At 34.9% G+C, this 26593-nt stretch overlaps 1 protein-coding gene across 3 annotated transcripts in view; it reads right to left on the bottom strand.

Annotated features, from left to right (window-relative positions):
- Nucleotides 1–26593, bottom strand: part of LOC124414078 (hemicentin-1-like) — a 169466-nt gene that overhangs the window by 24513 nt on the left and 118360 nt on the right. For all 3 annotated transcript variants that reach the window (XM_046894981.1, XM_046894978.1, XM_046894979.1), the window contains exon 7: nt 7354–7495. In XM_046894981.1, coding sequence (XP_046750937.1) covers nt 7354–7495 — 142 coding nt within the window. The remainder of the gene's footprint in view (nt 1–7353; nt 7496–26593) is intronic.

Below are 26593 nucleotides of genomic sequence, written 5' to 3'. Positions count from 1 at the left end.
TGTCACATACGCGCTTGTTAGCGTTGTTTGCTAAAATGGCAAAAAATGGGACACCCTGTATACGTTATTGTACGTACGTAACAGCACCCTCCAAGCCGGCTTCTTTTATTCTGAAATCATGCCCCGCACGGCTCGCGTAAAGTCTGAGCTTTGCACGTGGGCTTCCCGTCAAGGGATAAAAGCTCACCGACAAAATTAATAAAACTCCAGTCGTCGAGAGTGCGCCTCGAGAGACTTAATTTTTTTTTCTTTTCTTCTTCTTCTTTCTCTTCACATTCACGCTCTTTACAATCTTCGAAAAGTAGGCGAGACTTGCTTTCTGCTAACGAGTCATTCAAAATTTTACTCAAGTTTATTTCAAAATTTATTCATCGATTTAAAAAATTATTTGTAAAAAAGTAAACTGTTTTTGTTTCATCAAAATTGGACGAAATTTACGAATCGGGTGTTATAAATAATTTGTTTGAATATTTGTTTTTTGGGAGCCCGTTTTTTTGCACTGAGAATATAAAACTTCAAGGCGAATATTTGTGGCGATATACCATTCTGAAAAGATTGTAAAAGAAAAACGGCAAAAAAAAAAAAAAAAAAAAAAAAAAAAAAAATATGGAGATATCTAGCAATTTGGCAAGTTACACAAGGTAGGTGAAAAATATTTCCAAAGTGGAAAAACTTCCGCGATGTATAAAACGATTAATGTAAAAGTAGGTTGAGAAGAATCTGAGCAAGCTGCTGCAAGCCCACGGGGCTTTGAGCTTTTAAAGTTTAGTATTTAAAAGTGTAAAAACTCGTTCGTGGTACAATTTATGCGGGAATGAAATGACAACTATCCTTTATCAAAAGCCCGGGAGCATTTCTCGCCGGAGCGGAGCTTTCGAAGGTTTGTGCAAAGCGCCTGCAGCTCTGAACTCGTCTTGCACTGTGCGGAGAAAAGATGCAAATATTTTTACTTCCCTGAAAAGAATATTTACATTTTAGATGCACTTTTATCCCACCCCCACCCCCACCCCCACCCCCACCCCCACCCCCACCCCCACTCCATGCCAGCGTCACATCGTGAATTGAGTAACGAGCGATTCTTTTCAATTAAATACTTTCCCAGAGTTGGAATTCGAAATCTTCCTTATTTACAAGATGCGGAGCCATTCGTGCGGAAATTCCGTCAGCGTTTCGTCGAGGCTCAAACGTAATTGGACAGATTCCCCTTCACGGATTCATCAGGGGTTGAAAAACTTTCAGCATCCCGTGAAAATACCACTTTGCAACTTACGCCAAAGATTTTTTCAATTCTAAAGCTGTCAAAAGAAAGCTTTGATCAATCTATATCGTCAAATCACGAGCAAATTATAAATATTTCACGAGTTCATTTAATTAATAATGGAAAAACAAGTCGTAAAGATTTTCTTGTCGAAAATCAACTCAAGACTTAATATTTCGATATTTTTATATTTTGCTTGATATCAGTAATAAAAAAAATGATTTTTCATTCACTTTTATTCTCAATAAATGCAGAAGATTAGCAAAAGCAGAGAGCGAAAGAATAAAAAGAGGACGATCCCATAAACTAAGTAAACTTTTTAAGGGTTACCAGGTTGGATAATGGAAAATAATTTTTTTTTTTTTACCGAAACACTCTAATCTGCAGCTTCTGGTTTTAAAAATTCTTTCAAAATCAGTGAAGGGTCTCAAGTTTCGACTTTTTTCACCCCCGATTATAAAAGACATTTGAAAAAGAAGGAGAATAATCGAAGATAAAATTCCGCGACGAAGCGATCGGCAAGAAAATATTCGAGGCTTTTCTAGAAGCAAATTGATCTAGAAATTGGTATCGACAGCAGTGCATTATGTACTTCCAGATTGATACTAACTATAGTGACGTTCTTGTCATCCCTCGTTTCGTCGCACGTCAACTAATGAAATATAAACGCTTTGGGTACCGCATCGCCACATCGCATGCATAGAGACACAACATGGCGTTAAGCCACCAATTTATGCACATCCGGTGTTTCGCCAATCTTGTATGCAATTACATTATGCATCAACGCGTTGAATCCTGAATAATCTTGGCAATTTTTCTACGAAAATCACGCTTTTATTATAACCCTTAAAAAATTATGCTCACAATTTGATAAGGAAAGGGTGAAGAGAACCTTAAACATTTAATATTCGAAGTTTCGAAAGATTTCGATAATCATAAGCATCGATGTATATTTAATTATAGGTATGCAGCGTTTCCTCGTTTCATTTCACGTTGGATTAATACTTTTTTAATGAGCAAGAAAAAGCTACAAAGCTTACCGCCGGAGCTTGAAATTGGCGCTTTCATCATCCGCGCCGAGGTGGAATGTTAAAGGAGTTGATTAATATTCTTTTGGGGTTTGATTAAGACAAAAGTTGATACGAAGTATGAAAAAGAAGAGCAAAAAAGAAAGAAAAAAAAAAAAGAAAAGGAAGAAGAAACAGACAACCAAGACTGGGTTACGTTATAATCCTTCACACGGAATAAATCAACCTGATGAAATATGCTTTCTTGTGTATCTTGAGAAATGAAATTGTGTTCTTTCATCAATTTTGCATAAAATCGGAATAAATTAACAGCTACCTTTAACTTCTGACTCAGCAGTGATCAGGATCTTGATTTTCGAATATTTGATCGAGGAAAGAATGATATTATATACATACGAGTGTCAAGGATTCTCCGTTAAACAAATTAGGCAAAGCTCATCAAAAGTTATTTGCCCCGATTACTTTCCTCGGTTTAATTGCCAGAATTTTCAACCAGATCATGTTGAATTTAATAATTTCTTTACCCTCGAAGTTATTTGAACGCAATGAGATAAGAAAAAAAGAAGAATAAAAATAAAAAAAGGAAATAATCAAAAATGCAGTCGACAGGTTTGTTCGCAAAATTTTTGTTAAAACTTTTCAAACAGAAGGCGTTCAACTGTTGACAGAATTTAATGATGTTGAACGTAACTGAATTTCAACTAATTCCCTACTTATTTAATACCCTAATAAAAAATTTTCTTCATTAAAAATACAAGGAAGGGAACGACTGAGAAACGTGCCGGAGAGCACATCGTTTGTCCAAAAGGGGAAGTGGAACTAGAATTGACAAGAAGTCCGTCTGAGTGTGAGCGGGCTTTTAGCCGGGCAAGAACTCCGCCCAAAACTTTTATTCCCGACCCAATTCTGTCCGCCGACTGGAATATATACCTTATATACGGCATAAACACGTGCCGGGGAACGCTTACGAGGGGAAGAAGAGCCAGGATGAACGTTGAACTCCTGCAACGACTCAACCGCAGTGACGTTACTACCTTACCGGTGGAGCGATGAAATATTAGTGTTACTGGCGGTAGGTAAAGAGGAATATTTTTTTATCGCAATTTAGCAGCCGATTGGGACTGACTTTTTATTCTCACGTTTAATCTTTTCGTGATATCGACAATTGGCGCGGTTCAGGTAATTTTGTATTGAGTTAGATTGTTTATCTCTTAAGAGAATCTAACAATCCTTATCGGCCGAGTAGAATGTCATTCATATTGAATATAATTAGAACCTGAGGTATCGGCGATGTTAAATGCTGTAGAAAGAATAATTTTTTGTTCTCAATTCCGAATAAAAATGTTCAGAAAACGGATGATTAAAATTAGTGGTTTATTTGACTATGGGAATGAATTTTTATGGCTTGATTATCAATGCATAAGACATATTCTATAACCGATATTATTCGTGTTCGGTATTGCGTGTGAAATAGCTTCAGGAGCAGCTTTATCGGTTCTCGTACTCCGTCGGTAAAGACAAATTGCAGCATCCTCTTAAGGAAGAAAATGTCGCAGGCTCTGCAGCAGCGGGGACTTTCCAGTTCATTCGATAAAACGAGTTACGTATCTAATTGCGGGAAAATTCTTTGTTCGTAGACATTAGCTTGCAGGGTAGCGCTGTCGCAAAGTGAATTAACCATTTTGGTAACGGAAACTGAATGGATAAGAATTCTTCAGAGACATATAGTAAGATAAAAAGATTTGTTCTCAACGTAATCCGAAAAAGAAAAGATAGAGAAGATAAAGAGACAAAATGAACTCAGATTCGGTTCAGCGGGTGATTTTTCTCCTGGTGAATTCTCGCCGCGCTGCAAGTTGATCAGAAATGCTGCCGGTGGCGCGTTCCGAATCTTATTCTCGAAGGACAAAAAAAAAAAAAAATATATATACGTATATATATATCAGTCAGAGCATTTTCTGTTCCTTTGAATTTCGGCCAGCGCGATTTTATCACCACTATGACATCCCCAAATGAGACAGCGGTCCGTTCCTATCATATCGAAAGGATCTATCTGCACTCGGTGCAAAAATTCACGGCACGAAGCGATCGCACCGTGCGTCCCACTTGGCGTGCCGAATTCTTTTCCCTGGCACGTAAATTGACGAATTGAATTCCGGTAGAACATACAAAGGTATACATATAAGTATACACACATAATACTTATAGACTTTATCCTATGTAGCTATTATTTGATCGTATCTCGTTGATCTTTCACGAGATTTCTTCTTATATAAATGCGGTTGCGGTTTTTTAATTTCAGAGTCCTTCGCGAGTATATGAGGTAGATTAAAAACTATCCTTCAAGGACCGACGTAAAAAGGGTAAAACAGTGGCTGCCTGTAAAAAAAGTGAAGAAAACAGAAAAGGTAGGTACAGCAGTTACCGATAAAATTCCTGCATTACCGACACTCCCAGGACACATGCCTTTTCCTAGAATCATTAGATCATTTCGTTGCTCTGCCTTACTGACAATTTCTCTATTTTCTAACGCCTCGGTTGATGCGAGCGATCTCTACTTGCCCTGGATTTTATACCTCTTTTCCGATTCCATGGATCGCAGAGCACTGAGAAAATAGTGAGTAAGGTAGAGCAACAAAGTGATTCAATGATCGAAAAAATCAAAGCGGGGATATCCCACAGCCTGGAATATTCCAGAAGAAGGTTTGCGTCTTGGCTAAGTGTCGGTAAGGTAGTCATTTCTATCCCGAACTCTCATACCTATTCTGTTGAAGAACAACAAGAAAACGAAAATGCAATAAAGAAGAGAAGAAGTAACGGACCGGCCTTGTTGGCACGACGGTATCTCCGACAATAACCACGGAAGAAATGGGACGCATTACTTGCCTGGTCAAATAACGACCGCGTTCCGACTTTCCGAGTCCACGGTTGCGGACTGGAAATGTGCGGTGAAACGCGGCGGGAAAATAGGAAAAAGGAATCCTTATCGGTTAACGACTTCTAATGAATAATCCTGACCGCTATTTTATTCCGGACTATTCAACTTCTGCACTTGCCCTGTATCATCAATATATATGTGTACCTACACCTGCCTAAAGGATGACCGAGAAGTTAGGTAGCAGACACTTAGGCAAGAATTATCTGAATTTTACTCAATTATCTTTATAAATAGTTCGATTGAATGAGATTATAAATATTTTTTTTTGTTCTGAAGAGTACAAGTCGAGGGATTATTCACTTCTTGAACGATTCCAACAAGAAATTGATTGAGAATCATACAAAAATTATTTAAAATTCGATCAGAAATCGTTTGCAAGCGCTTAAAATCTCCTGAAATCACGTGAAACTGATTGAAATCATTGAAGTCTCGTCACCTAACGTGTGAGTGAATAGTCCAACGATGAAAATGGATGTTTGATTTGTATTTTGAAAAAAACATTCAGCCACATCGGTACATCGTTAGATTTCTATTGACGATAAAAAAAAAAAAGTCAAAAATACGAAAGAGTCAGAGTAATATTGATTTAGGAGCTAAGAATTTTTCTTCGTAAAATGAAAACGTAATATATAAGTAATGAGGTAGGTAATTAACGATCAGCAGTAATTTGGAGGAAACTGGTCGTTAGTTTTACTCGGGGGGTAACGATTTCCGGCTGACGACGTTTGACATTAGGCTCTTTCCGTTTACGGCTTCAGTATATATGTATATGTACTTACTATATACACACGCATACATATATATGTATACATATATAGGTGATGTACAGCAAAATAACCTGAGCGTTTGAATTATTGGAGGGAGTTTGAGCAGCAGGGAGCGGAAAGAAGTGTAGGTATATAAGAAACTGGCTGAACAGACGACACGAGATGTAGAATGAAGAGAAGAAAGGAAAGAAATACATAGATGTGTGTGTGTGTGTGTGTGTGTGTGTGTGTGTGTGTGTGTGTGTGTGTGTGTGTAAATATATATATATATGTATACATACATGTAAAGAAAGTAAATAAAATTGGAGGCAAAAAAGCAGCTCGTGGGTTATACCTACTCTCTGTTTGCTGCCAAGTCGGAGAAACGAGAAAGAGGAGGATATCAGCAAGCGGCGGGGAGGAAAAATGAGACAGCGACTACCGAAGGAGGGCGGAAGTTGCCGGATTTTCGAACGCACTTCCTCCCCCGCTGTGGGAGGCATAAACGAAAATTCCGTGGATCTGGGTCTTATACCCTCAGGATGCCTGGCGTCGTGTCGTTTGTTTTCAAGAAACGATCTTCCCTCTGAACCCTACGGCGAGAGCTTGCAGATTGGGAATACGCAGAGGGCATATTGATTGGATTCATCCTCTCGGCCGTCACCCGTTCAAAAATGAAACAAAAAAAAAAAAAAAAAAAAAAAAAAAAACAGAAGAAGAAGAAGAAGAAAGATATTTATCGAAAAATAAAAACGATAAGGAAACGTAATTTAGGATGCTACCAAGCAAACGCCACGGTGTGTCGGGCTGCCTACCTCTAAGGGGAGGAAATGTCGGTAAAACAGATCCACTAAGCATAATCACTTTAGTCGAGTCACGTCAAAAAGAAAGAAAATTTCTTAGGGGGTATTCTGGTCTAGAAATTTGAGAAAATCGATTTTTTTCTCTATATTTTCAAAGCTTAGACCTTTTAGAATAAGCCTCCCCCACTCTACCACCCTGTAACTTTTTTTATTTTGGTTTCTGTTATCGACGGATTTTTTTTTTTTGTATTCTTGAAACATCAATAAAAGTCTCGTAAAAAAGTTTTTAATTTCTTTTTTTATCTCACTCAGAAAAATTAAAAAAATTTGGGCCTTCGGACCAGAATATCCCCTTAAGAAAAATTTTTCCAACCATCGTAGAAACGGACGAACGATTTTGTACAAGGAGGGGAAAAAAATTGAATGTGAAAATGATATAAATTCAACCCTTATCCTCATCACTTTAATATATTAACTGATTGTTAGCAATTTTGAAAAAGTGTTCCGAGGATAAGATTCAATTTCACGGTGCGGAAGGCCGATTCGCTGGTTTAAGATGCGATAAATTTGTCGTACTTACAATGAACCTCCAGTTTCCATTTGTCCTCGATGCCGGCATCCGGTAATTGGGGGTTTTCTGCTCGACAAACCAGATGCTTACCCTCGTCTTCGACGCTCGGCGTCCACTGCAATATGCTCACGCTCATGCCGCCTTCCTGGACCTGGAAAAAGAAAATTTAAGGAGCTTGGTAGTCCATCAATCGATATCTACGTTTTAGTAACTCCATTACGAGATTAATCGAACTTTGAGCATTCATCAAATTATTTGATTCTCAAGCTAGAAATAAAAATATTGTAAATAGGTATTAGAATATTGCTTCGTTTATAATCGTTTCACAACGTTTTCGAAATCTTGTAGATTCTTTCGATTTCATCCTCACGATCGCTCGTTTCATTAGGAAGAAACCGATTTATCACAAATTCGGTCAAATAGATTTTCCTTTTTTTTCACCAGTTAATTCAACACTGCAATTTTAATATCGTTGCAATTTTGTAAAAATAAGCAGTTCAACATTCCGCGGTGAAAAATCTCGAGTCCTGAAACGCGAATTTATTTTTACGCATCGCACTTTCTGCAGGTAATCAGTAATCATAATTCTATTTCCCTTTATCTAAAGGATCACGATCCTTCGCGTATGATAAATTTTATTTCAACATGAATACCAACAGAATTATTTCCGATATGAGACGTACGATTCTCAAATACCAACGTAAATTAAATATCAAAAAGGTTTTGCAAAAAGGTACGGAATTTCAAATAATTGGTGACCGTACAATTCGAAATTTAATTTATCTGGCATTCGAGTTTTACTAACCAACCAACCTATGTCCTGGAATTTTATAATACGGAATTGTGAAAACCTCTGTAGAGAGAGAGAGAGAGAGAGAGAGAGAGATGTGTTTTTATTTTATTGTGGAGCAAAGCCTCCTAGCAACCATAGACATATATATATATATAATATAAAAAGAATATGAAAATATAAAAAAAAAAAATAAAAGAGAGAGTGAGAGAGAGAGAATCATGATATAATTTTACATTCAAAAATTAATACAGATTGCTTTAAAATTTTCTATGCTGTTCGCGTTTATAATTCGAAAATAAGGGGAAGAAAAAATTCTCTGACTTGACAAGTTTGCAAAATATTCAATTTTTACGGTATAATTATGCCTATAAATTTCACTATATTTTCGTATAATTTGCAAGCTTGGGGAATAATTTGAAAGCTTTGAATAAAATTGGCGAAAACAAGTGTCTCCACTGCGGGGGCAAAAACGGTAACAAAAAGAGCTTTTAAATTCTTCGGTCTATCCCACAGTGAAGTCGTATTTTTGGGCTCACGAAACGCAGTTGCGTTCATTAACCTTGCGGCTTCGCTAATTTGACGTCTTCTAATTAAACGTTGGCATTCGCCGAGTCGCTCATTCCCTCCATCTGGTTTTTTCACTATAAAAAACGTACTGCGAGCTGCTTTTTGCTGGTCTAACCCGAGTTCAATTTTGCAAAGACCTTCGCTCGGTAAAATTAAGAAGAATTTCTAGTCACCAAATGATTCTGGTAAAATTATGCAAATTGGACATTTTATTTAAAATATTGTCGGAAATATAGGAAAATATTGTACATTTTTCTTGTCATTGAAACATCAAATCTGTTCGTTTATATTCAGCTGAATTTTTTTTCACTTAAATAAGACCTTCATCGTTGCACAAAAATCAAATCACAGCGATAGTAGAAAGAAAATCCTGTAGAAGAGTTTGTCATCATCGAAAACGATAGTAACATTTATCAGATTTTTTAGTCAAGGCTACGAAAGTTCAAAGAACGAGATAGGCAGTAAATTTTAATGGAGAAAAACAATTAAAAATCACTTTATAGGGGTAGTTTTTGAATTTCTGAGGGTTGAAGTGATGCTAAGTAAGTATAGTTAAGGGTGGGTAAAATACTTTAATAAGAAAAGAATCAAAAACTGTTTCATTCACGTTTTTCATAACGGAGTATTTTCCACCCCCTTATAGGGGTATTTTTTGAATTTTTGAGGGTTGAAGTGATGCTACGTAAGTATAATTAAGGGTGCGTAAAATACCTTAATAAGAAAAGAACGAAAAACTGTTTCATCCACGTTTTTGACACCGGAGTACCTTCCACCCGTTATAGGGGTAGTTTTTGAATTTCAAAGGATTGAAGCAATGTTAAGTGTGTATAATTGAGACGATTGAATTATACTCCAATGAATAAAAGAACCAAAAACTATTTCATCCACGTTTTTGGTACCAGAGCAGCTTCCACCCTCTTGAAGGGATAATTTTTCGATGCGTAAGAGTTGATGGGGATAAACTAAAAGCAAACTCAGATGCAGTTTAAAATAATCATTATTTTTAGCCTTGTTGGACTAACTTATGTTATTTCCTTCAAAAGTTATGCAGGGCTTAAAGAAAAGAGGCTAGTATTCAACGTTTTTTGGGGTCCTCCTTTTTTTCTCCACACAAATAATTGCGCAAAATTTCATCACCTAAAGTCAAAGCGAATGAATACTCGGAGCTTCTAGCTTCACGGTGAAAATCGAGTCGACGTTGCGTTTCCAAACTGCTTTTGGAACACGATATATATCAAAACTGTTCGGGCATCGAGCCTTGTCTGGAAACTTCCATGTTGAATTATCTCTCAAGAGCCAGCAGCTCTCGCTTCGACTGCCAAAATGGTTTTGCAAACTTCGGAATCAGCAGTCAACTGCTGTTCGACTCACGGCTGCATTTGACCAAGGAAACTGGATCGATTATCATACCTCATCGTCTATTATTTTTAGATTATCATACATCATGGAATTAAGACTAGTCTCAAAAATTTGGCCAAAAAAATTCATTTTGTTTGTTTTCTACCAAATTATCGTAAATTTGATGCATTTACTTATTTTTATTCGAATTTACCATATCTTGGGAAAAATGGATATTTAAAAAAAAATTATAATCAAAATTTTTTTTACATCATTTTTTTTTCATGCAACTGAAAGCTTTTCCTTTTCTCGTGTAATCGATTTTCGGAAGATTTTTCCACCGATAAAAGCCTCGGAAATTCAGTAAGTACGAGTAAAACATCGTAGGATTAACGGTTATGAAAATGCCACAAAATTTTTCTCGTTTTTTAGTTTAAAGTTTAGTGAATGCATCGTCTGATTGACTTGGAATTGTTTGCAATCGTTTTATCTCGGAAAATAAGCGTAGATTTAACGTATGAAACATCGAGTACTATCGTTTTTTCATAAAAGTAAAAATGCTCACGTTTTTGGCAGAGTAATGCAAAGAAAAAAAAATGACTTTTATGAAATAAAAAATATCAATCATCCGAATTTTGATTACGACAAATGATAAACACTCAAAAACCACTAAATTATTCTATAAATTATGCTCAAGTTTTTTTTTTCACATGGCTTTGCTAATTTTGACTACAGTAATTGCGTCCAATTCAACTGCTCAAAATACAAAAACCTCCAAACGATTCAAGTTGGAAAAAATCTAGTGACGACTTTTTTGATCCTGATTTCGAAATTATTTTCATAATCTCAATGAATGGGGAGAAAAATTATTTCGGAAAATAAACTGCAGCAGCTATTTATTTTCGTAAAACGAATTTTGACGTCAAGTGAAAAAAAAAGTCTGTACAGATACAGAATTCAAGAATCGTTGTAGTGATACGACCAGTATTTTGAAAACTTGTTTCTGGTTGTTGAAAGTAAACAAAAAAGAAAAGGTTTTTCCTTTCTCAACCAGTATAAGCTCAAGTGTTATATTATATTTTAATATTGTCAAAAATGTTTAAATTTAAAATTTAATCGTCTGGGAAATCGATTAGAAACATGGAAAAAGTGGAAAATAGAAGATCGTTTTTTCACTTTTTACGTCAAATTAATCTACGATTGATTCTTGTTTTTTTTTTTTCTTATATTCTTCTTCTTATTTTTATTTCTACTTTTTTCTCTGCCGTGAGTATATTTACAGAAATTTCATTATTCACATAACTTGTAAGCAATTATTTGAACCATGTTTTGACATCGTATGTATACGTATATAATGTATCTTCTTAATTGCAAATGAAGGCAAATATAAATTCCGAAATCTTCTCTATAGTCGTGAAATAACGCTGGGGCATTGAGTCTTGCAATTTCTTGAAATAATTAAGGCAAAGACGAAGGGGAGAGAGTCAGAGAGAGAGAGAGAGAGAGAGAGAGAGAGAGGGGCGAGGGAATGTCGGCTGCTGCTGTTTTACGGGGGTTGGAGGACAGTGAACCGACCGTGAAATTACATAGTTAAGAACGAAGTTCAGCCGCGTATAATACTATATATAGTCGAAGACCTCAAAGAATCACTTAGCGAGCTGGTTCGCCCGCAAGCTTTTCCAAAGAAAATTCCCGGGGCCATCGTATAAATCCTAGTGTCCTTTGTCCGCCGTGTTCAATCTATCGGGGGGAAAAAAGGAAGGGAACGATTCAAAATTTACTTGACCCGGGTCAAAAGCTCGGAAAGATTGAATTGAAATTTTCAATTTCTCAACGAGCTCATAATTTTTTCATCCACCTCACCTGAAAGAATAAAAAAACACGCGGAAGATTTTCCATCAAACATTATTATTATTCGAGTCTTAATTTTCATCTATAGTAGACAGATAATAAAATCTATGAGAACAAAATTCTTTCTTTCTTTTTTTTTTTCTCTCTCTCTCTCTCTCTCTCTTGGAAAATATGAAAATCCATAATTAATCCCGAATTAAATTCGTAGGGGAAAAAAATCTAGGCAAGTTGTGTTTTTTATTTTTTTGCCCTTTTTTTCTTTTTTCTTTTCTCACAATCAAAAGTCACGTGTATTTTTTTTATTCTGAATTCTTTTTCGAAAGGCTTATCGTGGAACGATTTGAACCCGTTTGAAATTTGGAAAATGAAATTTTTTTATACTGTGCAGAATATTGTCGTATCGATCTATATACTGTATTTAGAGATATATATTCCCTAATGGAGTTATATGCATACGCGGAATATCAGCTCAGCCTCTGCGTTCTGTGCCGCAGCCGATCATTAATATCGTTGTTCAGGTATGAATTTGCAGATAATTACCTTTCGATTAATTTTCCAAATTAGTAGTGGCAATCGGTACCTACTGTAAATAGAATTATAATCACAAGCTATTCAATATATCTATAGGTACGCGGAAATTGGCGAATTCTATTCACTATTTCACGTATATCATACGTGTACATAATGTATATAACTATATGTGTAATATAGGGCATTCCAAGTGAAAGCCTCAGGTCATCAGATCCTCGTATAAATATTTTTTTTATTTCGGGTTTTTAAAATGAGAAAAGAAATAAAATAAAAAAATTAATTCCTGATAGTCCAAACAAGGAATTAAATAAAAAGAAAAAAGAAAACTATAGCAGTCGAATCCCACTTTCTAATCTCGATAGACCTTACTGATTTAAGACCTAGAATCTGTGGAAGAAATTACAGAATTTTAAGAATGGTATTTTTTTTTTTTTTTTTTTTTTTGTTATCCCTTTTTTATACAAAAATTATGGTCGCGTCATCTGAGGGAGTTGCCAGAAAATTCTTTGGAAAATACAAAATCAAGCTTCTTTTGAAGTAGAATTAATGCGAAAAAAAAAATTTATCGAAGGATCTGATGACCCGAGGGAAATGCCTCTTCGATTTCACTTGGAATGCCCTATATATATATAGAGTACATAAAATTGCGTATAAATTTAACTGGAGCGCTATCCTATCCGTACGTATTATAATCAATTCATTTCACGCGTCTGTTTTTCAATCTCATCCATTTTTCAAGCAATATTTAGATTTTTGATTAATCACTAGATTTTCATGTATGGATAATTCCATGCAAGCTCGACCAACGTTTGAACCTAACCATTTCTGATTTTGGTTAAATTTTTTCCCCAATTGTTCCCAGTCTGAAATATTTTTATTCAACTACTCAATTATTCATAAATATTTGGAGTGATTTTGGAAAGGACGTTTTTGGAAAGTTCTCAAAATTTTCTATTACAAAAATTTCGAGTACGGGATCCACGGTGGACCGATTTCTCTTCCATTTTTTTTTTTTCTTTCTAGCACTTTCAATATTTCTAAATCATTAACTCATTATTACTTGTTAATTTTATTAATATTAATAAAAATCGCATGGTTTATTTATATGTTTATATTTTCTTTGTGTTTTTTACGTAAACGAATTCTTCAGAAACCTACAAAATATCAAATTTTCGACAACGGTATGTTTTTTTTTTTTTTTTTTCATTTCTTTTTTATCAACTAAGAAGCCAAATGAAAAATATAAACATGATGACTCGTTCCGAAGAATTCATTTCTGATAAAAATGATCCTTAGTTGATTAAAATCGTAAAATCGACACGATTTTTTTACTGTAAAAATAATTTAATACCGAAAAGCCCTCCAAAATCATTAATACTATAGAAATTATTATGAATAAATTATACTGTTGTATATCTGAAACTCACGTTGTTTGTTTGATTGTTTTTTTTCTTTTCTTCGTCTTTTAATTTCCTTTTTCAACGGAATATTGTTCAAACTAAACTCAATTCGATGAACGTGATTCCCACTTAAAAACCTTCTTTACGTGATATTTCAGTATTTGCATCTCTTTGAGTCAAATGTACGTTTGATACATCCTTAAATTGCGGTTTAAGTATATTACGTGTGATCTAAGGGCGGCTGATTGGCAGATGTGAGAGAAATTCGCGTCAGCACGTAGCTGAAATTCAATTACAAACAAAGCTTATTCATTATACACATATATATATATATATATATGGACTTTGCTGTGGTTGGTTGTATTTGATACCAGACTGTAAGGTACAACCCACAAGTTTGACTTTACATCAATAAATGTACGAATCCTATTCGTTCGGAATATCGCGTTAAATTTAGAAGCTTGTTCACAAAGGCAGTCGAAAAGACTTGGAAATTCAACCAACGAAACTATATCGTAACCTAACCATTCAAGAGAATATATTTTAACCGTGAACTTGACTCGGTATAACTTTCTATACTCTAATATCTGATTAATAAATCAAATATTAACATTGCAAAAGTTGACAAGTGATGTGGAAATTAAACAGAACGATCGTATCGATCCAAATGAAACGCATATATCGGCACGGAAATGGTTATAAATAAAACGGTTGAAAACGATGATTGAAAAAAAAAAAAAAAAAAAAAGAAATATCAGTTGAAATTTTTTTTCTTTCTTTTTTTCTTTTTTCTTTATCTTTTTCTCTTGTAATTGAAATTGAAAATGGAGCGGTAATTGAACCCGGCGCGAGTTGATAAATAATTACTTGAGCTGCAGAGCTTTTCCCGATATAATAATAAAAATGAAAATTGTACTTTGATACGTATATTGTAATGCAGAACCGTGTGGAAATACATCGATTCATGGGTATATTTTTAGATTTGATTATTTCGAGAATCCACCATCAGAGAGGATTTGAAATAAACGTGATAAATAACGAAATGTTTTATCGGAAAAACGATTTTCAATCGACGTAAAATAAAGCTCTGTGAATTAAGGGGGAGGGGGAAATAACTCTGACCGTGCCAGGAAGACAATATTCTCTGTCAAGTAACCGCGAATAATGCGAGATTTAGTACAAATATGCGGTTATAGGCAAGTGCAACGGCTCTGCGGGAAAAGTCAAAGATTAATGGACCATTCGGTTGGCGCATTTCGATTCGAAGCAAAGTTATACGTACTTCTAAGGCTGAGTTAAGCATGCAGGCGACGCGACGCGGAATTCTTTGGCTATGCATCAAGGAAATCTTGAGGCGATCTACAGGGTGTATAGGACTGCAAACATTGACGCATTCTTTTCAACGATTCATTTTATCGACACGCAATCTGCAGTGCATTTCAGGTGTGTATACTCATATCCAGTGAAATCGTCGGGATTACGATAAGTTTTTTTTTTTTTTTTTTTTTTTTTTTTTCAAACGGAGAAATTTTCCCGAGAAAAAGCTCGATCGCAATACAAATTGAATAGAATAATTGAAAAAGGCTGTAAATGCAATTTTATTAAAAGTACCATTTTTTTTTCATAGGTACCATTTTTTGAAAAGTGCCATTTTTGTTTTTTCTGTGCCATTATTTGAAAAGCACCATTTTTTTGATCAGTATAATTTTTTGTACAATGTTTGGGAAAAATGGCATTTTTTTTAATTGAGGTCAGGTGTTGTGTATGGTCAGAATTTTTGTCAAATCATCGTTGAATTGACTTGAATTTACGTTTTGAAGTGATTTTAATTCAACCGGAAACACTTCAAGTCACTTGAAAATTCGTTCATTGATGGTGAGTCAGTTAAAGTCGAGTGAATAAATTATTTTTTTGCCTTTTTTTTTAGCGCTTGAGAAGTCTTGAAGTCAAGTGCATACTTGTTGTTCAATTTTTTTTTTTTTTTTTTTTTTTTTCTTTGATGTGTCGAACGCACCTCGAACCCAAAAAAAAAAGGAAGTTTTTCAATGGTGCAGGTGGAAATAGAACGGAATACAGAAACAATGGTGTACTGGAGGGAAATATATTGAATGGAGAGACTGAACGCTTCAGTGATTTTTCTCAGTGTCTTGGATGTGAGAAATGGGATATTTAGTGCGGTCGGTAAAACGGAACGACGGGTAATTCCGAGGCCTGCGATGTTCCATCGGGAACACCCTGCATCAACCATCCGCTTTTCTCTCCCTCTGGCCTAAAGTAAATTAATCATCGGTAGATTTGCTGACTCGGCGAGCATCATGCAGACTCCACAGGGACGAACGCGAACCATTGGAATTGTGACTATAAATAAACGAGAGGCACGGCCAAAAAATTTCTAGTTAGGTATATGTATTTACAGGTTACCGTAAAAGTCTCAACTACTTTAATTTTTACCATAACCGGAAGCTTTGCTTTTGTAGCTTTAATGGGACACGTCCATGATGTTATTATTATACATTAATAATTTTTGGATGGGCCTAAGATTTTAACCGATTTTTTTTTTTTCAATGTATTCAAAGTGAAGACCTTTACGAATAAGCCTTTAACAGGTTTTTTGAAAATTCCAATTATTTTCGGAGCTACAGTTATTTTTGTGAAGCCGGTCCGGCCGGAACGGATTTTTAAACGCGTTTTTTGAATTTTGGTGCAAAGGTCAAAAAAAAAAGGGGGCACAAATAAAAATTTTTTTTATCCCTTTCCGTGCTCCGAACTACTGAGACGTTTTCACTAATAAAGAATTTCTTTTGTTTTTTTGTTTCAGAACACTACAAGAGTCAAAAACATGTCGACCAGAACGCGCCGTTTTTTTTTTTTTTTGTAGCCCCCACTTTACCAACCTGTAACTTTTTGTATTTTCGATTATTTTTATCTGATGAATTTTTTTTGTATTCTTGAAGCATCAATAAAAGTCTTGTAAAAAAATGGACGGGGAGAATGTTTTTTTTATTTCTTTTTTATCTTGCTTAAAAAAGTAACTTAGTTCCATACGTGTTCAAAAAGTGGTGTTTTGCAGAAGGATTTTCAAATTTTTGGCCTGAGAATTTGAGGGTTAGATTCTCTGCGGGATTCGAAACTGATTAAGCATCCCATTACGAAAACCGTTGAAATGGAAATTTGGTTCGCAGGTAAATACAGGTGGATCAGGGCTCGATAGCACCCTTTGTGAAAGAGAAGTTTGCCCCACGTTTGATCCTCGCATGTTAATGCTGTTTCGCACCTTTTACCTCGGTGCCAATGCAAATCAGTGCAAACGCTGCAGTTTGCTTTTGACCTATCGCCGTATAGCCATGCAGATGCAATTTGGCCGACCGCATAGTGTGCACACTTTTTTCAGAAGAAACGAAAATCAATGAGTTAGCAGTATAACGAAACAAAGAAATCTGCTTGGATATTTGTAAAAACGAATTCAAAAAAAGAGAAGAATTTCAAACGGCTGTGAGTGACATTTTTTTCTTGTTTTTTGTCTTTAGAAAACATCGATCTTTGTACGTATATACGTACTTTTTGAAGGATGAATTTTATTTTTTTTTTTTTTCGAAAAAATGTTACGTATAGACTTTTTTCAATTCTTCTAAAAAATTATTTGTCTCATTACAGAATCGGATGAAAAATTTTTACCTGAAAATGAAATTTCAATGTTCAAAATCAGATGATGACAAAAAAATATCAAAAGCATTATTTCATTAATTTTGGTATTTACAACAAAATAAAATTTCCAAAAAATGCGTGTAAAAATTGATTCACAAAAAAAGAAAAAGAAAAAAAAACATTTTGAACGGTGCTCACTTTTCCACAAAAGCCGAAACGAATCGAACTGATTATAATTGTGATTTGAGTTCGTTGCCGAATTTCAGAATTTCATTCCTTCCATTTGCTTTTTTGCAAATATTTAGAGTGCACTGTTGACCAGATCGCATCGAAACGAGGCGAATGAAGAAGGGGTGCATAAATCCGTCGACATACGGGATTTCTGATAGGTTGTCAAAATAATTTGATTCAGATCCTGAATTCCCGTTTTCCTCGTATCAGAGGAGGACACGTAACGCGTTGCGTAACGCAGGTATTCCGATTTTATTGCGTCGAGCTCTGTACGTGCGGTTTCTCTTAATTGCTGCCAATGTCACGTGACCGTCGAACAACGACACCCTTATCATTGTTATGGGGAAACAAAAATAAAAAAAAATATCGTGACATGAATCCTCGACGGAATTTCGATGGGAAAATGGCTGGAATCGAAGCTTGGACTGCATTTTATGGGACGAGATGCGTGTTTTTTTGTTTTTTTTTTATCACCATAAGTCAGCCATACATCAGTTCGTTTGGCAAAGAAATAATAACTTTGAATGATTCGACTCTTTGTTTTCTAATTTCTTTTCGCTTCTCGGGTGTAAAGTACAATGAAATTGAACGTCATAATTTTGATCTTGAACGTCACGTGATATAATTATTGCAATGCTAAAAATCCCGAGTTATTGATACTAGAATTATAAAACATCGAATAAAATATTGTCGAAAATAAAATCTGGGATTTTGATTTTTGTTATTCTATGAAGCAGAAAGATCGATGTCGAAACTGTATATACATGCCAACAGATTTATTTTAGGGGGAAAAAAAAATTTGAGGCAATTTTCGTACCATTCAATTTTCCATTGGAATTTCATTGAAAATCTGGCTCTTGCGAAAGAGCGTAAAATTTCATTGCAATATATTTTTTTCAACCATCAGTTTATGGAGTTTTTTCCCTTCGTTTCAAAACCCGGTATTCGAATTTTCAGAAGTTGGTATAGAAATTCAGGTAAGTACATGTATACATGCTGTCTCATTTTAATCAGTCAAAATAAAAAGTCTGATAAAATAAATGAAGAATCTTTTTTATAAATATTTGAAATAGGAAAATTTTGAATGAATAAAAATTGAAACTGAAAAATTGAAAAGTCAAGTAATTTTTTTGATTTTTGAGATATTTTACTGAATTAATCAATATGAGACACCCTGTATACAAGAGGAACGAGGCGAACGGTGTAATTAATTTTAACCTAAAGCATTGATATTTCTCATTTCTTTTAAAAGACTTGAAAGAAAACTTGAGAGTCAAAAGATAAAAAGTAAATTCAGCTTTTTCATAGACTTCAGTAATTAAGATAAATAAAACGGAGTTTAATCAGTGTGAATGAAGGTTTTTAATCAAGATGCAAACCGGACGGCTTCGAGTCGCGAAATATTTCATCGTGTCTGTATGAAAAATTTGACGATCATTCGAAGAGGATTAATCGAAAGGCTTTTAAGATATTTCTGATTGTAAATATCGTCAAGGATTCACCAATGAAAGGATACAAACTTTTATGAATTTATCTTTTTTCTTCAACATACCGAGAAATTTTGTTCAACTTTCGTTTAACGAGTTATAAACGATTAAAATTTTCAAAGAATCGATTTTTTTATTTTATTTTCGTAATGTAAATATATTTAAGTACACACGCAGAAAATTTTTTGTCAATCCGGCAAATATTGAAAACTCGATGTAAGTTAAAAAAAATTTTTTTACTACATGTCAAGTGCTTCTGAAACTTTAAACGCAATTTTCTCAAAACTGTGTTTTTAATATCGGTGAGCAAGATTTTTCGGAAACGGCTGAACCGATCAGTCTCAAATTTTAACACAAGCTTTTTAAATGCATTTTTTAGTAATTAATCGAAGGTGTTTTCTGAATTTATGTCAAAAATAGATTTCTTTATTCGAGAAGCAGCTATGTTGCAAAAAAAATTATTATTTCTTGAAAAAGAATGCAAGCTCAATAACGTGAGGAAATTACGAGTAACGCAATTTAATGCAATATCGTTAATTTGGAATTTGTTCGTTGATTTCGAATTCGATTAAACAACGTAAAAAGAGAAAAAAAAAAAAAAAAAAACCAAAAATTAGGATTCTTAAATAAATTTTATCACGAATAGAAAAGTAAATCGGGATACAAAAAAGCTGAATAAAAGAATTTCCGCAGGTTCGCTTCACCTTTTGCGTAAGGTTAAATAGTTATTTTCCAGGTCGCGCTATTTTTCCGGGACACGAGTACCTAAGTCAACCGCCTAGTTCCTCCGGGATAGTAGGAACCGTTTTACTGCATGACCGCGCGTCCTTTTTACATTCCCCTTTTGTGCAAGTCCTATCGTCAACTTTAAGTATCAGTAGAAACGGCATCTGGCTCCTGCATCCTCTAAGGGTTTCTTCATTTCACCGCGTTGTTAGAGTTACAGTATATTGACTGTTTATCGTGGCGCAGAAAGTCGTTTGAAATTTTATACCAGGAAGAAGATCCGTTTTGAAAATTGAGTTTAACCGATATTGGTACACTAGGGTGTTTGAAAAAAAATACGAATTTTTTTTTTCTTTTTCTTATGATGTTCAAAAATTGATAGTATACCTAAAACCAAAAATTTTGGCGCCAAAAATATAAATATGGCATATGATATTTTTTGTAGTTTATTGAAAAATATTTCAAATTTTTGATTGATGTTATTATTGATCGCTGATATCTTTGAAACGTTTGATCTGAGGAACTTTGATCTCTCCAGACACTTTTTGTAGAACGTAAAATTTACTACAAATCTCTTTTTTCAGATTGTTGTTACGATGAACCGTTCCAAAGTAATAAAAATTCAAAAATAAAAAAAAAAAATTCCCGTGTTATTTAAATAGAAAATAAAGAAATGAATAGAGGCAAACCTTACTATTGATATTAAAAGCTCATATTGGCACCAAAATTTTCGGTTTTAGGTGTACTATCAATTTTTGGACACCATAAGAAAAAAAAAAAATATGTCTTTTTTTGAAACACCCTAGTGTACACGGATAACAGGTTAGATTTTGAAATTTTATGAAAGATTTATTCTCGATTTAGTACAAAAAAAAAAAAAAAAAAAAAAGAAAAAAAAAGAAAACTTTGCGGGGATATTTCTTCGTTGAAAAATATCTTCATATAAATATAATTCCTACCGTCATGCGTTTACGGCTGCGTTCAAATTTTCATCCGGAGTGTTTATTTCCTACGGTTTTTCACTTCTTCCCTTCATGCAGTTCTCAACTGCGCCGCGTCAAAGGAACAAAGTTGCGACTCCCGTAGGGTCGTTAGGAAGGGTGTCACGACGTGAAAGTACGGTCGTTAAACCTGGAAGGAAACAACCTGAGCATCCAGAGAGGCTGCACAGCGGTGGAAATGTTCGGAACGAGTTAACCACCGGGATAACACTCTCTGCATTCCGGAAAACACACGTCTGACATTTTTTATAAGCCCTAATGAGTAAAAAAAAAAAAACCTTCACGACCAGGTTTTAGTTATACTAAATTCAACTTTAACCGAGGTTTTAATCGCTCATATTTTTTTTGATGCACACGTGTTTTTGAGATTTTAAAAGGTTTTAAAATGTTTCAAACGTGACAGAAGATTAAAAATAATTTCAAAATATTTTACATAAATTTAAGGATTTCAGAGAATTTCAGATTGCTTCCAAAGATTTTAAGGACTTTACAAGATTGAATAAGAATTGTAAATTATTTCAAGAGATTAAGGATCAGTTCAAGGATTTCAAAGGTTTTAAATGACTTCCAAAGATTTTCAACGATTTCAAGAGATTTCAGATCGATTTAGGGATTTTGAATGGATTTTAAATGACTTCCAAAGATTTCGAACAATTCTAAGAGATTTCAGATCAACTCAGAGATTTTGAAAGGGTTTTAAATGATTACCAAAAATTTCGAACGATTTCAAGAGATTTCAGATCAATTCAAGAATTTCAAAGGATTTTAAATGACTTCCAAAGACTTCCAACGATTTGAGGATATTTCAGATCAACTCAAGGATTCGAAAGGATTTTAAATGACTTCCAAAGATTTCGAACAATTTTAAGAGATTTCAGATCAACTCAGAGATTTTGAAAGGATTTTGAATGACTTCCAAAGATTTTGAAAGGATTTTGAATGACTTCCAAAGATTTTGAACGATTTCAAGAGATTTCAGATCAATTCAAGAATTTCAAAGGATTTTAAATGATTTCCAAAGATTTCCAACGGTTTCAAGAGATTTCAGATCAATTCAGGGATTTCAAAGAATTTTAAATGACTTCCAAGGATTTCACAAATTCCAAATAATTCCAAATAATTTCAAAAGATTTCATGAGATTTCAAGGATTTCAAAAGATTTACGAAGAGATGTGCACCAGATTTCATAAGTAATTAACCCTTCGACTTGAGCTGACAAAAAACAAGATAAGATCGATCAGAAAGGCGCCAACACTGACAGCACCATTCACGAATTCCTATATACGGATTTGTGGATGATAGTCAAAGAAAAAAGGGAACTCATAGTCAATGACTTTTCGCAGAACCATAATCGAGGCGAATATCTGAAGATATTTATCAGCTTCGACAGTTTATATATGACTCGAGGTATACTTCGCACAAAGCGTCCCTCTGACCTACAACTACAACTACAACTACCACTACCACCACTACTACTACTACTATTCTGATCACGTGAAATACGCAGCGTATAATAACGCATTATATTTCTTTCGACAGGAAATCCGGGCCGCATAATGGAACATATATATATATATAGCAATGGTTGATCAGCATTCGACTATTGAAAATAACGAATAACAGCCATCAATCACCTGCTAATGGTTCGAGCACCACGAACTCTTTATCCCTGCATCGTGTTAGCACTACTCGATAGTGAAAGAGCTCAAATTTCTGGCACAGAACTTATCAGGCGCAAGGATAACCTTTCCTTCGTTTGATTTCAAACAGATCTTATGAAAAAGGACCCTCGACAGATTCCGTCCTTCATCTCTTGCACTATTAGGAAAAGTACCAGTTCCTTTGAAGTCAGGATTGCCACAACTTTGTGGCCAAAAAAATTGACACGACATTACCAATTTTTCCAGGATCTGAAACCTGATGTTCCCTGACATCCTTTCAACCATTTTCAGACATTCTCATCCATCCAAAATCCAGCATAATTTCTTACTATTTTTCTATGGTAACCATGCTCACTGATCGTACTAGAACTTTCCATCAACTATGACAAGTGAAATTTCACCTCAGATAAAAGCTGCATGATTGTCAGTCGAGGGTCGTCCTTCAGGTTCGGCGATACGTTCGATCCTGAAAAATTCATTGCCGCACCTCATACACTCAGGTCCCTCAGGACGACGATGGGCAAGTGGGTCGAAGCCGGGTTCCAGACCGTCTACCTCGAGTCGAGGGTAGACTTTTATCGATCCCAGTCCAGCAAATTGAGCGATCGATGGATCGCCTCGCTTACCATATTAGCCGGATAACCGGGATGTCTCATTCAGGACCAAAAGCCATGTTGTTATACGAGTATGGAAATTCTTTGACCATTGTGATCGTCGTTGCAATGTCCATTCCCAATGTCCATTTTTTTTGTTATCATTAAATCTTGTCTCCGCGTCAACGAATCAACGCCTTTCGTAAATTCATTTCGATCTTACGACATCACTTTGGTTGGTTTCATTAAAGGACCATGTGTGATATTCAACGACAGATGTTTTGACATTCTGTACCATTGTTATGGGGTTTCATGGGTCGTTATTTCGAAGCGAAAGATCCAATCTCAGCCACCCTTATTGATCATAATTTCTTTGGCGTTAAACAAACTTAGCGGCTATTAGATCCAACATATCTTGGCAATAATGGTGTTCTGAGTTTCTTTTAACGAAATACAGTTTCTTAGGTGCTGAACAGATTTCTTGGAGAGTTGGCAGTCCGGACTTCAGGACAGATGAGTAGATTCACTCTATCGTCTACAGTGTCTCAAGTCACGTGAACACAACCTTGGCAGTTGGTGCCTTCTGGTCAAGTGCCCGCTTTCGTTCAACCCTTTCTCGTGTCAATTTCCATCTAAACGTACCCAGTTTGTAGTAATTATTTGAATTTATAGATCAAATTCAAAGGTGAAGTGACAAAAAAAATATAACATACAAGTATTATGTTATGAAATTAAAAAATGATAAATTTTTCATTTATTTGAGTTTACGATCATCTAGTGAATTTAATTTGTGACGTTATAAAAACTCATTCATCCATCCGCTCGCTCATTCATTCATTCAACACGAATTGTATATAATAAAACGTATGTAAATATAAAATTGTAGATGTGTAAATCGTTTTCTCGTGTATAAATTGTAACTGTAAAAATGTCTTTATCCAACTAAGGAAATTTTTATAGATTATCTCTAGTTTCTCAAATTATCATTTCTATATAGTTTTCGATTATCGTTGCTCCCAATCACAAAATTTATCTATTAATTTTTTGTCTTTTAAATGTTCTTGTATTTTCACCAGCGTGTCGATTACTTATCTTTTATATTTTGAAGCGCAGTTCTGTCGAAGGTTCTTAATGGCTACACGCTCGTTGTATCATGGATTTCCAATTTAATCTTGATGAAATTTTATTATTTTAAATGTAAAATTCTTCTTCATTCGTAGTTTTACTTGAACTTCGTTGAATAAATGTTATTTATCTGATAAATTCGGATAGATTACTTTCATAGTCATAATGAAATTAAAAGAACGTGGAAACTGGCAGACGAACACTTGAAAGATGTTGTTCCAACGAGAGGTGAGTGACGAGAGAGCGGAACGGAGACTTTCCTGGATTAACGAGCCGATATTCGTCTTTGAGAAGACACCCATCATTGGTTGATACCCATCACGTGACACATCGCCAGTCAAATCCATTCCAGGGTTCCCATTTGTGGGAGATTTGAACCGTTACAAGTTTTTCCACAAATATGAAGAGTCCAAAATTTGATCACTCTCTTCGATATTCTCACTTATTATTCACGACAGTATAACAATCCATTACAATATACTCATAAACGTTTCTTGCTCTCTTGGCAGAAGTGCCTTATGTACCTGCCAAGAGAAATGTAAGTTGAGACAGAGAATAGAAAGAAAAGAGCGAGAAAAGTGAATCAAAAAGTGGAAAAAGAAGCTGTTGAAAAAGGGGGTTGGTAGGTATAGAAAACGGCAGGACGAAGACATCAGCGACTAGATAGAATCGGCGAGAGTTACGGCTTTCTGCGGCTGACACGTCTGTCCTGTTCGACCTGGTGCCACGCCTTTCCCATTGTCGTTAGTTTTTCTATTTTCTCCCCATTCATCTTCCTTTTCTCTTTTCTCCATTTCATTTTCTTTTTTTTTTTTTTTTTTTTTTCTCATTCGGTTATGTCTTTATTCCTATCGTGTACCGGAAGCCGAAGGATATTTTTTTTTTTTCCCACGATGCGATGCAGGCTTGGAGGCCCCTCGACACGCGCTTTTCGCCACCTTTCTTCTGTTCCTTCGGTGGAAATTGAATCCGGTGATTCTAGCCGGGTGAAACACCCTCCATTTTTGCCGGCAATACCCTCGGTGTCTCTCTTCTCTCTCTCTCTCTCTCTCTCTCTCTCTCTCTCTCTCTCTCTCCTGTTAAGGAGATTTAGGACTTTTTGTGAACGAATGCGATACACCCGAGTCCTCCGGGATGCTTAGTCCTTTGGGAACGAAGTAACTCGCCCACTTCTCATTACCACCGAGTGCGGAACATAAAGCGCTCGACTTTTCATTGTTCTACAATTTTTTTTTCTTTTCTTCCTTCTTCTTTTTCTTACATCATACGTCCTTTGACAAAAGTCATTTTTCGTTTTACAGCTGCACCTACTTTCTCTTGGGACTTATACACCATATATATCTTACAAGTTACGGAATTTACTTTTATAAGTTTATACCGATGTATAAACGAGGTAGAGAGAGACAGAGAGAGAGAGAGAGAGAGAGAGAGAGAGAGAGAAAGCTAAATTTTATCGAAAGAATGAGAAGTAAAAGAAACTCGGAGCTAATTAAAAAGTTCAATTTGTACAATTGAAATTTTGAATGATTAAAAAATTCAACAAGTATCGGAGTCTTGGACTATATACGATTAATTTACGTCTGAAAATTGATCATCGACAAACAAACTTAAAATCAAACGTCAACGATGAAAGTGTAAAGCATCTGGTATATATATACATATATATATATATATATATATTAATACAAATCGATTAATTAGTAAGTACCTATAATAAAAATAATATCAACGAAAGGGATAAAATTTAATTATCATTTTTTTTTTTTTCTTCTCTTATAATTAGCTTCTGACGACAATATCGCCTTCGTTAATGAACATCGATGTTACGTATACCTAGAGGTGTTGTACGTATAATCATTATACATATATATATATAATATAAGCCTAATCCAATTATAAGTTACGTAATAAATCCGTCGAGAATAATATTGCGACAAGAAAAAATACAATATTCGTTATTTTGTGTTTTTGTTTTTTACTCTCTCTCTCTCTCTCTCTCTCTCTCTCTCTCTCCGACCATTTTTTTTTTTGAGTCTCGTGTGACAAAATGTTAGTTTTTGATCTATTAAGAGCCCACTCCAAAGGACAGTTCAAAAATAATTTTTTAAGAGGTCGCTCAACATTTTTTAAAACGTCAGAAACAGTCAAAAATCTTCTTTTCTTTTTTTTTCTCAACTTTTTTCTCGTTTCGGTATAATTTTATAGACAAAAAAAAAAAAAAATAAGTTTCCGAAAGTTTCAGTTCAAAATTTGAATTTTGAAAGGTCGCTCATAATTTTTTTTCAATTTTTTGGTGCATT

Source organism: Diprion similis, chromosome 13, assembly GCF_021155765.1.
Source record: "Diprion similis isolate iyDipSimi1 chromosome 13, iyDipSimi1.1, whole genome shotgun sequence".
NCBI lineage: Eukaryota > Metazoa > Arthropoda > Insecta > Hymenoptera > Diprionidae > Diprion > Diprion similis.
The sequence above is the reverse complement of the archived record's forward strand: the minus strand, read 5'-3'. Positions and strand labels throughout refer to the sequence as shown.